Here is a 15,899-nt window from a genome sequence, read left to right as displayed (position 1 = left end):
ACGTATTTTTCATTGTTTTATCAATATTATGACGTTGCTAAATGTGTTTATTTACGATAAATCGAATATTTTTTTATAAAAAAAAAAGAAGTAGGCCTACAAAAAGCGGAAGGATACAGGATATCTATCTATCTATCTATCAATTTGACGTCATCACTTGTTACGTCACTTCGTTCATTAAATCCATAGCACCACGCTGAACCATTGAAGAAACTTAATAAAAACATACATCAATAGGTTTCACTTATGCCACAATATCAATGAATCGCATTCAAAAGATAAGCCATATTGTCAGATATACATTAGGCTATAGCATGATGTAGATCTTTATTAAATGTAAATAAGCTGTATGGATTTAATAAGAATAGGTAGCAGACGATGAGACGAAGTCAATAAAAACCCCGCCTAAATTGTGTCTCTAATGATGTGTTAAAACATGACTCTTCTTTTCGTGGGACAACAAAAAGCACTTTTTATTTCAATCTAGCCGATTTGGATCTCCAAAGAAGACTACAAGGCCACGTTGGCATTTTAAGAGATAAAAAGTTCTCTCTCTCTTTTTTTTATCATTTCAATACCAAATTGTAATGACGATATGACGATAAATGGCGTAGTCAAAAGAAGAAAACACTTATCTCCGTCGCCATCTTCAAATCTTTTATTTCCGTTGCTTCGCGGAGCGCTGCTTCGCTGGCGATGTTTCCCAGATAAAACTTTCAAATAAATTTGAGGCTTATTAATATGAAGTGGTGATAATGGGTGTCGCTGGGAGGTACGGGCGCCGGAGGGAGATACTGGTAAATAAGATTTGAGTTTTGGGTGGAGACATCGACTGTTTGTCTCAGGGTTTACAAAAGGAGCTTAACGGGGGAGGAGTGGTAGTAAGCATTTGCTACATAAACATATACATGCACAGACATATATAAATATATACATATACATATAACTATGAATAACAAGGATATTAAAACGATAATGTTGGAATTTTCATTTCCCCCTCCCCCCCCCCCTTGCGAAGGGAAATTGGTACTTGGTAATGGTAAATTAGAATGAGCTGCAGGTACTTAATAAATATGTTAGACTGGATTCCAATTAGTACAGTATATAAGTAAAGTGAACAAAAAAAAATCATTAAGGCTCTTTTAATAAATAATACCTTTGTTTCTTTGCGAGATAATGCACAGATGACAAGTCTCAATTCATATCGCCTCACGTCGTGCTTTCTGTGCAGCAAATGCATCTATAACATCATCTAGATTCTAGATCAACACTGTCAAATATTTTTGACTCCACGCGAATAGCAAGTTTCCATGTCAGTGGCGTAATATTTAATGTTAAAAAAAAATTAGGACATTCATTTGGGGACCTCCGTTAAGTGTTGGAAAGGGGGGGGAGGACTTTCGAATTTGCCCCCCCTCCACCATAGCTACGCCAATGCTTAAATGAACGTTCTAGGACAATAGGTCAGTGCGTGTATCGTATGGTCATCACCAGTGCTTTTTTGTGACGGTACGCACCGGTACGGCGTACCGGCACCTTTTTCAATGTGGGGAAAAATTATAAATTTTCTTATGTTTTAACGTTTATGATTAATGTATTCGTAGTTAAACGTTAGGCAATCCATCACTGAGTACCGGCACCTGATCTCTGAGTACCGGCACCTGATCACTGAGTACCGGCACCTAATCACTGAGTACCGGCACCTGATCACTGAGTACCGGCACCTGATCACTGAGTACCGGCACCTAATCACTGAGTACCGGCACCTGATCTCTGAGTACCGGCACCTAATCACTGAGTACCGGCACCTGATCTCTGAGTACCGGCACCTGATCTCTGAGTACCGGCACCTGATCTCTGAGTACCGGCACCTGATCTCTGAGTACCAGCACCTAATCACTGAGTACCGGCACCTGATCTCTGAGTACCGGCACCTGATCTCTGAGTACCAGCACCTAATCACTGAGTACCGACACCTGATCACTGAGTACCAGCACCTAATCACTGAGTACCGGCACCTGATCTCTGAGTACCAGCACCTAATCACTGAGTACCGGCACCTGATCTCTGAGTACCAGCACCTGATCACTGAGTACCGGCACCTGATCACAGAGTACCGGCACCTATTTCTTTACAAAAAAAAAAAGCACTGGTCATCACACTGACCAACCGTAATTACTTTTAATATCACCCGCATTTACAAGAATATCACCACGAAACTAAATCATTTCGATTCTATGTATTGTGTTAATGGTGTAGTCACGTGACAAGAGTCAACAGCCAATGAACAATTCTACAAAATGGCGGACGGTGAGGAACATCTAGGAAATGATGGACAAAATAAATGTGATCATGGACAGGTTCATCTTTACAGAGTCCCTGTGATGACAGGATCACAGCAAGTATCGGAGAAATACGTTAGAGTTACGTAATAATAGAAGAAAAGCAGGTACATATGATTTAAAAACAAGCAGAGGAAAAAAATAATACTTAAAAAAACACAAAGCTTATCTAAGGGAAAAAACGCTAATTGCTGCCATGTATCTCAAGATGGCAGGATTTAGCTCCTTTTCTGCTATATAAAACAAAATTAATTAATTAGTACTAATGAAAAAGTTATACTTGGTATATTAATATAAAGCCATTTGAAATCACTTCAATGTTAAGATCCTGGCCTTGCAGAGATGCTAAGACATTTTTTTTAAATGACCATCCCTAGCGCATGACCAGGACCTAAACCATGGACATTAAAATTGGCTCAAATTCTATAACACACAACCACCTTACAGAACACTGAGACAGTACAATTCAACACTGGGACGACTCAATGAATCACCCTTCCAAAGATAACATTCCTGATTTTAAAACATGAATGAATAAGATAAAGAAACCGTAATATAACACTAGTATGGAAATCATTGGAATAGCTATTACCCTGGCCCATTCTCATTCCCCCACTCCCTCCCCCCCCCCCCCCCAGGCTTATCTAATGGTTGTTTACAAACACATATAGATCTACCTGTGTAGGCTTCTAATCAAAGGGTCATCGAAGTAATCCATTAAGACCCATAAACAGTAAGAGCCACCATATTAATTGCATAGCATGAAATACCAACACATTACAACGCAGTTCTAGCGTCATAAAATTCCACTATGGCATGGTGTGCTCAGTAGGTCAACAAATGAGGCCAACAATTCAAAGTTGTTTCCTTTGCGATACCTAAGAAATATGGATCTATAATGTAGCCAAATACAGCTTTTTGACGTTCCTTTAACCCATTACGTCCGGGCTCAAATCTCTAAAGCAGTGTTCCACGGGACTATTGTGTTCCGCAAGGCCATAATAGGTGATGCACGAACTACTGGAATAATTAATTAGTAGGCAAGGACGTGAATTAATCTTTCTTAAAAAAAAATAAGCAAAGTGTTCCGCTAAATACTCAGATTGTGCAAAGTATTCCGCTAAATACTCAGAATGTGCAAAGTGTTCCGCTAAATACTCAAGAATGTTCAAAGTGTTCCGCTAAATACTCAGATTGTGCAAAGTGTTCCGTTAGAGAAAATGCTTTGGGAGACACTGCTCTAAAGGGACGGCAGCGTAAGGTGGCGGGCATGGTGGGGGCCTTAATCTTAACTAGTTCTAAGCTTAATTGACACAGATCTAGGCCAATATAGTTTTAAGTAATCATGTTGAGTAGAGCTGTCTGAGATATATTTCTCCCTATTCTATAGTCTTGTAAATAAATAAACTGTGTCATATGTTATTGTCACGTGGTGTAAAGCGTAAAGGTTGCCAGAGAAATAGAAACAGGATGTAATTTTTTTTTTAACACACAAGCTTCTGATCTTCTGGTAGCTTCGAGTTTCTACACAGAAGGGTAAATGATGTAGGGGAAATAATTGAAAATGAAAAAAACAAAATTCGTTATCGCTACCAAAAAGTTCGACAATAAAATTGGGAAAACTAGAAATAGAAGAGAGAATCTTGTTTCGGGGTTTTGGCTGTAGTTCTCTAAGTTTCAAGCTTCATGTCAAGTCGTCACCTAGGGTGCATTTATTATTAAAAGTGAATTCTTTTTGAGTATTATTTGTGAGTTTCTTTACATAAATTACAGAGTGTGTTGTCTCGTTTTAAGATTTTAGCTTGGATAATAATTATTCTAATTCGAATATGTGAATTTCGTTAGTTGTTTTTTTTACCAATACTAGAGTCCCCGGCTTGCCATTGGACATTGAGTCATTACATTTAACTTCTGATGATGTATATACATTTACCGTCCAAAACCAATGTAACAGTAATATACAGTTATCGTGACACTATTAGTGGATGTCTAGATCTCGTACAATTGAAAGTCTATAGCACATTTGTTTTAGGAACTGAACAGAGAGAATAATTGTCTGACATAAATATGACTGCCTGGTCAAGTTGTATGCGCTCTAGACAGTCGTCTGGATGGTCCCGGGTTCGAACCCTGCCCACTGCCATCCCCCCGTCGTCTTGCGAGAGGTTTAGGGTTTAGGAAAGGAGGTTGTAATCTTCCAACCTGAAGGAACGCCAGAAACATGTCAAACAAAATAACAGATAAAAATATAATATAATAACTAAAATTTTTTACCAATTTAAAACTTACCCATTCGTTAAATAAGTTTTATCCAAGTTTTATCCAAGTCAATGTCCACACATGAAGCTAAAATCAATGTCACTAAACTGTGTCTAGTAATAATATTGAATACATCCAGTAAAAAAACACAAACAATATACGTCAAACTAACCTCAATTTTCACGTGGAGTAATCACACTAATAACACAGCGGGCAGATAATATTTAAGCAGGTTAAACGAAATAAAAAACACCACAACACCGGACTAAGTCGTTCAGTCCATTTATCAGTTAGGGCCCGACATTGAATAAGGTTGTCATATATTTCAACAGCTTGGCTCCACTCGTTCGCACATCGGGCCATTGAACACCACTTTATTGGCAAGGGACGTCACCCGCGAGGCGACATACGGTAGCCGCTAGAGTAGCAGAACGCTCCACGACTTCTGATTGTCGACGCGCGAGCCCCCCGAGTAAAGGACGAGAACTCTTTTTTTTTTTTTAGGTAACGTCTGCTGTGCGTGTAAACATTTATACACCACCCCTCTGAGCCAATTAGAAGAGGGGGAGGGGGGATTTGTATATGTTTGGAAAGTGGTTGTTATGATTTATATACGTATTCTTAAATGTGTATTTTGTCAGAAGAAAAAAAAAATGTGTTATCTAATATTTATTTGTTTGAATACAATTTACATGATTGCATGTGCACTTCCCGCACTTTTAGTTAGCTTGCCCTTTAAGGCTGTCATATTTTTTTGTTTAAACTTTTCACTTGAAGAGTGTAAGATAACGCAAATACCAAAGCAAATAGTAACAGGACTTAGGGATTAAGGTTTATCTCTTGGCTACATTTTGGGTCTAGGGACACTTTTTTTTTTCTCAAGGTGACTTTTCAAGTCTGGGATATGATGAAGTATTGGAGAAACTGGATGTTGGATGAGTTCAAGATATTGAGCAGGGCCGGCTTTAGGCATAGGCACACTAGGCAGCGCCTAGGGCAGGGGTTCTCAACCTGTGGTTCGCGACCCCCTTTGGGGGTTGATTAACGATTTGCCAGGGGTCGCCTAAGACCATCGAAACTATGGATTGTTATTGTCTATTCTTATATTGCTGTGTGTGTGTGTGGGGGGGGGGGTCGCGTCAGAGTGGGGGATTGTAAAAAGGGGTCACGAGCTTAAAAGGTTGAGAACCGCTGGCCTAGGGGATCCGATTGGTGTGGGGGGGGGGGCCGCATAGGACTAATAATCTTTTTCAGTGAAAAAAAAACCCAGAGAAAATTTGTTCAAATCTCATACATAGCAAAGTTCTATTCCTCTTTGTCTGCTAGACTATCCCTAAAACGTTTTACCATGCCTCAAGGTTTATTCACGAACTTTTAGATTTACTTGATAGTCTACCACCAATATCACAAGACCTTTTGGTGAAAATGTCGATACGTTATTTCGAGTCTGGCGAACGGCTTCAGACGAAAGGGGTTAACGAATCGGCTAATTTGCTGAAAAAAAAAAATTAATGAACACAGTCACAGAAGATGCAGGTTAAATCAATTCAGAGGAGAGTCAGCATATCGGCTTCGATTGGAAAGATTTAGGAAGATCTTCAATCGATATATATATAATTCTCTTCTTCCCTCAACAGTTTAAACGAGTAGTAAGGAGTAAAGGAAAGTGCGGGTCCTATGAAAGTGCTCCTGGTAAATCGATAGGAGGGCGAGGGAAATCTCGTTTAAGTTATAAAATGGTTTAATTTAATAATTTCTACACCTTGAATTAGAGCGGCCCTATGAAAGTGCGGGTCCTATGAAAGTGCGGGGCCCACTGCGGTCGCATAGGTTGCAGGCCGGCCCTGCAAAATAGCGACGTATCGTACGCCACCGGTCGACTAGTTAGCAATAAAAGAAAGTGTCTAAACCATAATGACTGATTTCATTTCGGTTCACCAAAGTCACCTCGCTAAGGGGCCTCCAATTACCAAAGGCCGGCCTTGTATAGAATGTTTTGTTCTTGGGATGTCTGTGAATGATCATATTTTTAAGTCATGTTTTTTTTTTGGGTGATGTGTTTGTATAATTATAATGTTTGTCAGCTTGTTGAATATGTTTGTATAATTATGAATACTTTGTGATATGTTTGTACGATAATGATGTCTGTGGGATCAAGGCCAGTGGGATACGTTTGTGTGGTGTATTTATTTGATCGTTTGTGTAATATGTTTGTATGATCACGATATTAGTGCGTTGTGATGTAATGATGATGATGTTCTGAGATGTATTAATTAATTAAACTAAGACAATTAGGAGAAAGTAACATTTGTTCAGGAAAGGAAGTACCAAATGAGTGACGTCACTAGCATAGCAAAGGTAAAGCGAAAATTTCCAAATTCTATAAATAGCAATCTGAAATTTCCAGATACTATTAACAGATACTATAAATAACAGTCTAAAGTGTTTCTGGCAAGCTCCTAAAAAGCAAAGATTTTAAATGTATAGCAAAGGGAAATATTATTTGAAGTTGGTTATTCATGGTTGTTATTCATGGTTGTAAAGGAGGCTTTTATGAACTGCTTTTCTTTTAGTAGAAAAAAACGTAAAACGTATATTGAATTGAATAATTGTATTATTAGAACCCGCTTTTTTACAAAGCTTATATTAACTCACTCTGTATGTCTCTCTGGTAAAAAGTTTGTACACGTTATTTCTCCCAAACCCAATCTCGGATCAAGCTGAAATTTTGCACAATTATTTTTTTTTAACTGACAACACAAGAATCAATTTTAAAAAAATCAACAACAATTAGTTGATTAACTATTGGTAATTAATTATTTTGTTTGGTATTGTTATATTATCACAATACACTAACAATACTGATGTTTAAAAGTTACACTCCATTTTTATTAACGTGAAATAAGGAGAGACCAACCAGCAGAGACTAATACACAGTGAATACACACTACTGACACACTTAAGAGTAAACCGTGAACACGGGAACATACTGAACAGTAGAACAAGGGAGACTACAAGAAAACAAACAAACACACTCACACAACATACATAAACATAAAAACACATATAAATGTAACATCCTCCGGTGTTTGAGGTTAGTCATACACATTGTCACTAGTTCTTGTGGATTTGACCACTCGGCCTGACCTAGTTGTATAGGCTGTCGACCTATGAGACCCGTCTTCTATATGGCTCTCAGGTCTCTGAGCAGTACTTTCATCTGTGCTGGGTGCATCCACAGGTGCGGGATTGTCAGGCTCAGTCGTACCTGTTGGTGAAGGCGCATTCGTTTCAGCAGGCGATGGGATTCTTCGTAAGTGAAGTCTAGTTCGGCGATAAACTCCTCCGCCTGATTCAACTTCATACGACCGTTGTTGTAACTGACGAGTTATAACTCCCTTTTGCCAGCGCTCATGGCCACGCGACCTTGACTTTAGTCTCACCTCTTCACCCTTAGCAAGGGGAGGTAAATCTTTAGCGTGGGAGTTGTAGTACATCGCTGATCTCCTCTGGTTTTCTTTCAGCGCTTTTCTATGTTTCTGAGGGTCCAGAACTTGGGAAATATGTCAAGCTTTTCAACCCAATCAACAGAAAGAGACTTTAATGAATCATGAAGTTCCAACACACCCCAGGGAAAAGGTTGCTGTTGATCTATTCACATTTGACGGCAAAGACTATCTTGTGTGTGTGGACTACTACAGTAACTTCTGTGAAGTTGATCGTCTAGAGAACACTAGTTCACAAACTGTCATAAGAAAACTTAAAGCCCATTTCGCTAGATATGGCATCCCATCTACAGTGGTCTCTGACAATGGACCTCAGCTATCTTTTGACAGCTTTGCGAAATTCGCCAATGATTGAAGTTTCAACCATTTGACGAGCAGTCCCCACTATCCCAGATCAAATGGGAAAGTTGAATCAGCCTTGAAGACTGTAAAGACATTATTTCTTTAAAAAAAGGTCAGCTCATGGCTTTACTTAATCATAGAAGCACTCCGAATAAAACTGGTACTAGCCCATCACAGGCATTCTTCAACAGAAGAATTAGAACCTTGCTGCCTATAGCTAAAAGCCTGTTGAAACCTCAAGTTTATTATTATTATTATGTTAGAAACGAACGAGTAGTCATTCTCTGGCACAGCCAGGGTCGAGTTTCGTTAAAGGGAAACAAAGTTCATCGTAGTCCCTTTATCAGTTTCCACTCAGGAATTTTCTGGTGATGTGGCAGGTCTGCAGCAGTACCGCCCTCTGACAGGCAACGCGAATGTTCCTAGGAATGTTAAGGGCCTTGAAGGTATCTGTGAGGTCAGTTGTTATTATCCCCTCGGTGGATATAACAATGGGGTATATTAATATTGTTATTTTGGATAACTTCCATTAACACTTTTAGAGTCTAGGTGCCCATATCTTCGTTGCATTTCCATTTCCCTTTTTTCTTAAGTTATGAGACAGTGGTACGGCGTTGTCAATAATGGTAGCAATTTTTTTCTTTTTTATCAAGACAAGGGCGATTAAAATCTACCGTTTGGGAAGCGTGGTCGAGAGGCTAAGTGCGCTTGAACTTGGCTTGTCTTGGCTACCTAGAAGGGGGCTCGAGGTTCGACACCCGACTCGGGCAGAGTTGTGTTTACTGAGCGCCTAAAGGCAGCACGGAAAAACAACTCCTAGATACCCCCCCCCCCCACACTGTTCCACAAATGAGATTGGACCAAAGCGCTCTGAGCATGCTATAAGCATGAAAGTAGCGCTATATAAAAGCTATAATAATTAATAATAATAATTATTATTATTATTATTATTATCATAGAAATAAACTAATTTTTATTCTCTGTCACTGCCAGGGGTTGAGCTTCGTTAAAGGGAAACAAAATTGATTGTAGTCTCCCTTAACAGAGTTCTCGGAGGAATTTTCTAGTAATGTGGCAGGTCTGCATCAATATTGCCTGTTGATAGGTAACTAGAATCATTTTAATACCATTATAATAAAATTTTAAAAAATTAATGTCAACATATAACAATGAAAGGGTAAAGAATGAAAGAGAGAAAAGGGAAATAACTCTTAGCACACATTGTCGTAAAGCGTAACTCTCGACCAGACAGGGTCGGCAAGTGCGGCTATATTGGACAAGGGTGGACACAAATTTTCCAGGGGTGCCAAGAAAGCGATAAATTTAGTTTGGGCCTATCTAGTTATGGAAAGTGCCCATGGGGAGGAATAGCGTCGAGGCACCGATTTTTTTTTCAGGTCGACTTTTTTTGTCATTAGTGTCATGTTAAAAGGGGTCTTGTGTAATCTAAAATGCTATAGTTATAATGTTTTTTGTTTGGTGTAATGCACAAATTGTAAGACAAATTTCCTTACGGATAGTAAAGATTATTATTATTATTATTATAGCGTACCATGAGACGAGCAGGGATAGGGTGACTGTAAAGTGGACTTGAAATCAAAACAAAATGTCCAAAAACAGCAGCTGGTTAATGAGATAACACTGTGTCATGTAAGATAATACAGCCTTGTTTGTCTCAAGAAGTTTGACCGAAGATCCGTCACTTGACTTTCGTTTTATCAAACAGATAACTTATCTTATTGTTTTGTTTTACTTGTACCAAGTAGTATCACAAAAAGATAATTTAACTAGCAAAACGTAAAAAGAATATATTTAAAAGGCTTATTATAAGGGGAATAACTGTACATTTATAGCTATATCTATCGATACCGTAAGAACTATTTATCTTAAGCAATATTTAACTAAATTAATTAATTACCACTAATTAATGAATTAATTGGTAGATTTATTTTATTGATTCATGTTTTGTTTGGTATAATGAATAGTTTTGAGAGGTTTCAATCTGAATGGGAAGTGGGAGAACAAATTGTACCATACAGACGGACAGACGGACAGACAGACAGACAGACAGAGTGAGTTTATAAATGCTTTGTAAAAAAAAACTATTTGAACACAAAACTAGACATTAGTAAACAATGGATGGCAAGAATCTGAGCCTGCTACTCCTAATATTGTGTTTAATTAGTTCTGATAATAAAAACAATCACACAGATATGAAATACGAGCAATAACAATGCAGAGCATAATCAAAAGAAGTTTCTACAGCTAAAATAAGCATAAAATACAAGGACGATCGACTCTCAGGCTGTATGCTCTGTCTCTCTGTCTCTCTCTCTCTCTCTCTCAATTTCTCTCTGCCCTTTTCTCTTAGTCTCTTACTCTGTTTTTCTCTCTTTTTCTTCCACTGTCTCTCCCGCTATACCTGTCTTACTCTCTCTTTCTGTTTTTCCCATTTTTTTTCTCTCAGTTTCTCACTTTCAATCTCTCTCTCTCTCTCATTGTCTCTTCTTTCTCTCTCTTTCTCTTTCTCTCTGTCTCTCTCATCTTACGCTCACTTCATCCCATTCACAAAATACTCAGACCCCGAGCACTCAAGAAAGTGAACCACTTTTATTGATTGGCACATAACGTATTCGTGATGTCATCAAGAAATTCTTTCAGAAATAACGTTCGCAGCATTTAAACTGTCAACACTTATCAGAAACCTCAGAAAGGAAACAGGTATCAGATACCTCAGAAAGAAAACAGGTATCAGATACCTCAGAAAGAAAACAGGTATCAGATACCTCAGAAAGAAAACAGGTACCAGATACCTCAGAAAGAAAACAGGTTTCAGATACCTCAGAAAGAAAACAGGTATCAGATACCTCAGAAAGGAAACAGGTATCAGATACCTCAGAAAGAAAACAGGTATCAGATACCTCAGAAAGAAAACAGGTATCAGATACCTCAGAAAGAAAACAGGTACCAGATACCTCAGAAAGGAAACAGGTATCAGATACCTCAGAAAGGAAACAGGTATCAGATACCTCAGAAAGGAAACAGGTATCAGATACCTCAGAAAGGAAACAGGTATCAGATACCTCAGAAAGAAAACAGGTATCAGATACCTCAGAAAGGAAACATGTATCAGATACCTCAGAAAGGAAACAGGTATCAGATACCTCAGAAAGGAAACAGGTATCAGAATACTCAGAAAGAAAACAGGTATCAAATACCTCAGAAAGGAAACAGGTATCAGATACCTCAGAAAGGAAACAGGTATCAGATACCTCAGAAAGGAAACAGGTATCAGATACCTCAGAAAGGAAACAGGTATCAGAAACCTCAGAAAGGAAACAGGTATCAGATACCTCAGAAAGGAAACAGGTATCAGATACCTCAGAAAGGAAACAGGTATCAGATATCTCAGAAAGGAAACAGGTATCAGATACCTCAGAAAGGAAACAGGTATCAGGTACCTCTGAAAGGAAACAGGTACCAGATACCTCAGAAAGAAAACAGGTACCAGACACCTCAGAAAGAAAACAGGTACCAGATACCTCAGAAAGAAAACATGTATCAGATACCTCAGAAAGGAAACAGGTATCAGATACCTCAGAAAGAAAACAGGTATCAGATACCTCAGAAAGATAACAGGTATCAGATACCTCAGAAAGAAAACAGGTATCAGATACCTCAGAAAGGAAACAGGTATCAGATACCTCAGAAAGAAAACAGGTATCAGATACCTCAGAAAGAAAACAGGTACCAGATACCTCAGAAAGAAAACAGGTATCAGATACCTCAGAAAGAAAACAGGTATCAGATACCTCAGAAAGAAAACAGGTATCAGAAACCTCAGAAAGAAAACAGGTATCAGATACCTCAGATATCAGCTCACACTATCTTATTGGCCTTCAGTACCGTTAGACAGACCATATATTCACACTGTAAATTACTTGCATTTTGTCCATACGTCTTGAGAACCATCGGATCTGATATGACACACAGTAAACTACTTGCATTAATCTATACATCTTGAGAACCATCGGACCAGATATTGCACACAGCTACTGACTGAAGTGTATGTACCATGCATAAAGCTCCTCTATTAGACATTCCAGAGACTAATAAATCTATACATACGTGTCTGGAAAATTCCCTTTCTTTTCGAGTGCTCTGGGGTCTTCCCATAACATGACAGTTACATGACCTAGATAAAATCAAATCTATAATTAAGATAATTCACCAACAGTGTTACACAAGATTGTTGGCTGGGAAATAAAATTCTAGATCTAGTAAATATCCAATATCAGATTTCGCATTAATCGTCAAGCAGCAAGGAAAGATTTGGTCCTGAACTGAATGGTAACGCAGCTGGTGAGGCAGAGAGAAATAATGCGATATTTATTCCCTCTTTAAAATTCTTTAATAAAAACCAGAGTTAACGCCCTCTGCTTGGTACTTTCTTTAAAGTTTTGGTATAAGAGAAGTTGTCGTGGGGGTGGCATGAGTGGGGGAAAAAAAGAATTAGGAAAGCACAGATTATAATAGAAACAAAATATAAACAAATCTTGGCATTTCAACATTTTTTTCAAACTATTCTGAATAAAAAGAGTTCATGACTATACTACTAAGTGAATACTAATTATTAATGTTATACCGATCACATTGCTTATATAAAGCGACTATGGATCATCTCACGGATAATGAAATAAACGCCTGGGCATTAGTTTTGGTTGGAACGATGTCGCCCGCACATCAGTTCCCCCCTTCTCCACGAAGCTGATGTATCCAAAGGAACATCCGGTGCCGATACAATATGCGGTCAGCGGGGTCGCAGGCTCTGCCAAGGTGTAGCTCTGAGTGCTGCAAACTGCCTAAGGATCGCCAGCTCCTGAGTTTTCGTCAGGGTTGTCTCCAGAAGCCTTTCCCATGATTGGGCATAGCTGCAAGGCAGCAGAGGTTTGAATTCAGAGTTTTCCTTCTCTTAGGTGGGTCCCTCTTGCCCGAAGCTAGTAATTAGTGTTAGTAAAATAACATTCTGATTCAGTGTTGTAGTTGTTTTATGTTTTATCTATCTTACTGTCGTAGCTTAAGCATTAAAGTAAAAAGTAAAGTTCCCCTTTTAAGACCTTGTGCTCTATAGGGCAGATGATCTTTACATCATCTGTTTCTTTGGCCTACGGTTAAAGAGGGTGTCATGTGGCCAGCACAACTTTTCCCCAACTATTGTAAGGTTCCCATTAGAGCTGGGTGGACTCAGAGGCGCCCAAAGATCCCGAAATAAAAATCCCAGTCTTTACCAGGATTCGAACCCCCGGTTCGGGACCCCCGGTACGGAAGCCAAGCGCTTAACCGCTTAGCCAACGCGCCTCCTAGCTTAAGAATTACAATTAAATGAAGAAGCAAAAAAAGTAAAGTGAACAAGCCCTTTGAGACAGATGATGTAAAGGTAATATTTTTTCAATGGCAGCGGTTAACGAGGGTGTCATGTGGTCAGCCAATGGCCAACTGCAACTAATGTCACATACCTAATAGAGTTAGGTGGACTTATGAGACCACAGAGAGGCGTCCCGAAAATCCAGAAATTCAAAATCCCAGTCTTCACCTAGATTCGAACCCGGAATCTCTGGGTTCAAAAGCCAAGCTTTGGTGTGAGACTAACGAAGACTAAGGAAGAAAGTAGTATGTCACGTAGATCCGCAGAGCCAGCTGTGACCTTCAAATTTTGCGTCACTTTTGATGCAAACGTATTACGTTTTTATTTCACCTTCTGAGACTTCGACGGTAACTTAAATAATAGAACAAGTGGATACTTGTTAATTTTAGACACTGCTAGCTAAATACTTGCTGAATTACTTTCAGTAGAAAAAAAACACCTCAAAGACAAATAGACTATACATTGTACTTGACTCATATTATACCTAAACAATATACTCTCAAGACAAAAACAAAATAATTTGTAAGAACATATCAACAAATAGCCGCCTCTACCCCTTCCCTTCTCTGTTCCCCACTATTTCTAAAGATCTCTTAGTCTTAGCTTTCTCTGCTGCGATCTTCTGACACGCTCCTTTTGAACGAGAATCATTACATCTACCAGGAGTTCTCAACCTGTGGATCGCGACCCCCTTGGGGGTCGATTGACGATTTACCAGGGGTGGCCAAAGACCATCGAAAATATGGATTGTTATTGTCTATTCTTCTATTGCTGCATGTGTGTGTGTGTGGAAGGGGTCGCAACAGAGTGGGGGGGGGTGTAAAAAGGGTCTCCGAGTATAAAAGGTTGAGAACCGCTGCACTAACCCGAAACATTCATATCAACAACCGTATGCGTGGCCTCTCGGCCGACTCATCCTTTGTTGCTGTGATGTCCAACAAAGTATGTTGAAACATATGACAATTAATATTCCCATGTTAAAGTATGTTGAAACATATGACAATTAATATTCCCATGTTAAGAAGACGATTCTTTGACCAGTGGCTAGAGATGAAAGAAAGACATCGTGACACAAATAGAAAAGCCAAAAAGAGAAGTTGTTTACAAAACATTTTCTGTCATCAAGATGTCTAAAACTATCTCACCAGCCCACACACCGATGTCACTGTCATCCACAGAGGCTCTGTTTATGACACTAGGGATGTCACGAGCGTCCAACGTTTTGATTGATGGCGTCAAGGAGTGTAACATGAAAGTCCGAATACAAACTGACAAACATATAAAGACACAAACGTCTTTTCTTACGAGGAAGGTGACTAATTCTGGACCACATCGCTTTTTGACTCCTCATACAGGAGAGCTTTTTCATGTCACTGTTAAGTGTTAATGTATAGCACCAATCAATGTGCTTGTGTAAAGTAAAAAAACAACAAAGATTTACTGCATTTATGCATGTTTTTCGTATTGTGTAAAGTCAGTATGTATGTGTTACAGAAAGAATTGTGTGATGAATGTGTTTTCATATCGTGAACTGTTACATCTACAATCTAAATCCGATGACCCAAATTACATAGTTTTTCCGGGGAATCTAGGCTTATGTGAATAAATTCCTCTTTATTAAATAAAGGTTTTAATTCCCCAAGTAGCAATCATGAAAAGATTGAACACGCATTATAGAAATACAATAAAACGTAATGTTTATGTATAGCACCAATAAATGTGATTGTGTAAAGTCAGTATGTATGTATTCCAGATAGAATTGTGTGGTGAATGTGTCTTCATATTCTGTACAGTTACATCTACCATCTAAATCTGATGACCCACAGTATTTTCAGGGAATCTAGGCTTATGGGAAGAAATTCCCAAAAGTTTAATTCCTCAAGTAGAAATCATGAAAGGATTGAACACGCATTACAGACATACAATCAAACTTTTAATTAACCTAATTAATTTCCAATATTAGGTACACAAAATAGACTTAACGTGGAGCTTGAAACTTATTAACTCATGGACCCCACTAGAATA

At 38.7% G+C, this 15,899-nt stretch overlaps 2 protein-coding genes across 3 annotated transcripts in view; one reads left to right on the top strand and one right to left on the bottom strand.

The window, feature by feature from the left end:
* LOC106061454 (protein inturned-like) overlaps positions 1-5,066 on the bottom strand; it is an 85,985-nt gene extending 80,919 nt beyond the window's left edge. Inside the window, exon 1 of one of the 2 annotated variants that reach the window (XM_056038798.1) lies at positions 4,632-5,066. The gene's annotated coding sequence lies outside the window, so the exon portion shown is untranslated. The remainder of the gene's footprint in view (positions 1-4,631) is intronic. The other variant, XM_056038797.1, reaches the window with a different exon arrangement.
* Positions 5,067-8,569: 3,503 nt separating this feature from the next.
* LOC106061475 (alpha-protein kinase 1-like) lies at positions 8,570-15,104 on the top strand. The gene is made up of 3 exons (XM_056039383.1): positions 8,570-8,689; positions 11,151-12,304; positions 15,023-15,104. Exons 1-3 carry the CDS (start codon positions 8,570-8,572, stop codon positions 15,102-15,104), a joined length of 1,356 nt encoding a protein of 451 aa, XP_055895358.1.
* The last annotated feature ends 795 nt before the right edge of the window (positions 15,105-15,899 follow it).

Source organism: Biomphalaria glabrata, chromosome 8 (assembly GCF_947242115.1).
Source record: "Biomphalaria glabrata chromosome 8, xgBioGlab47.1, whole genome shotgun sequence".
Classification (NCBI taxonomy): domain Eukaryota; kingdom Metazoa; phylum Mollusca; class Gastropoda; family Planorbidae; genus Biomphalaria; species Biomphalaria glabrata.
This window is presented reverse-complemented; position numbering and strand designations above follow the sequence as displayed.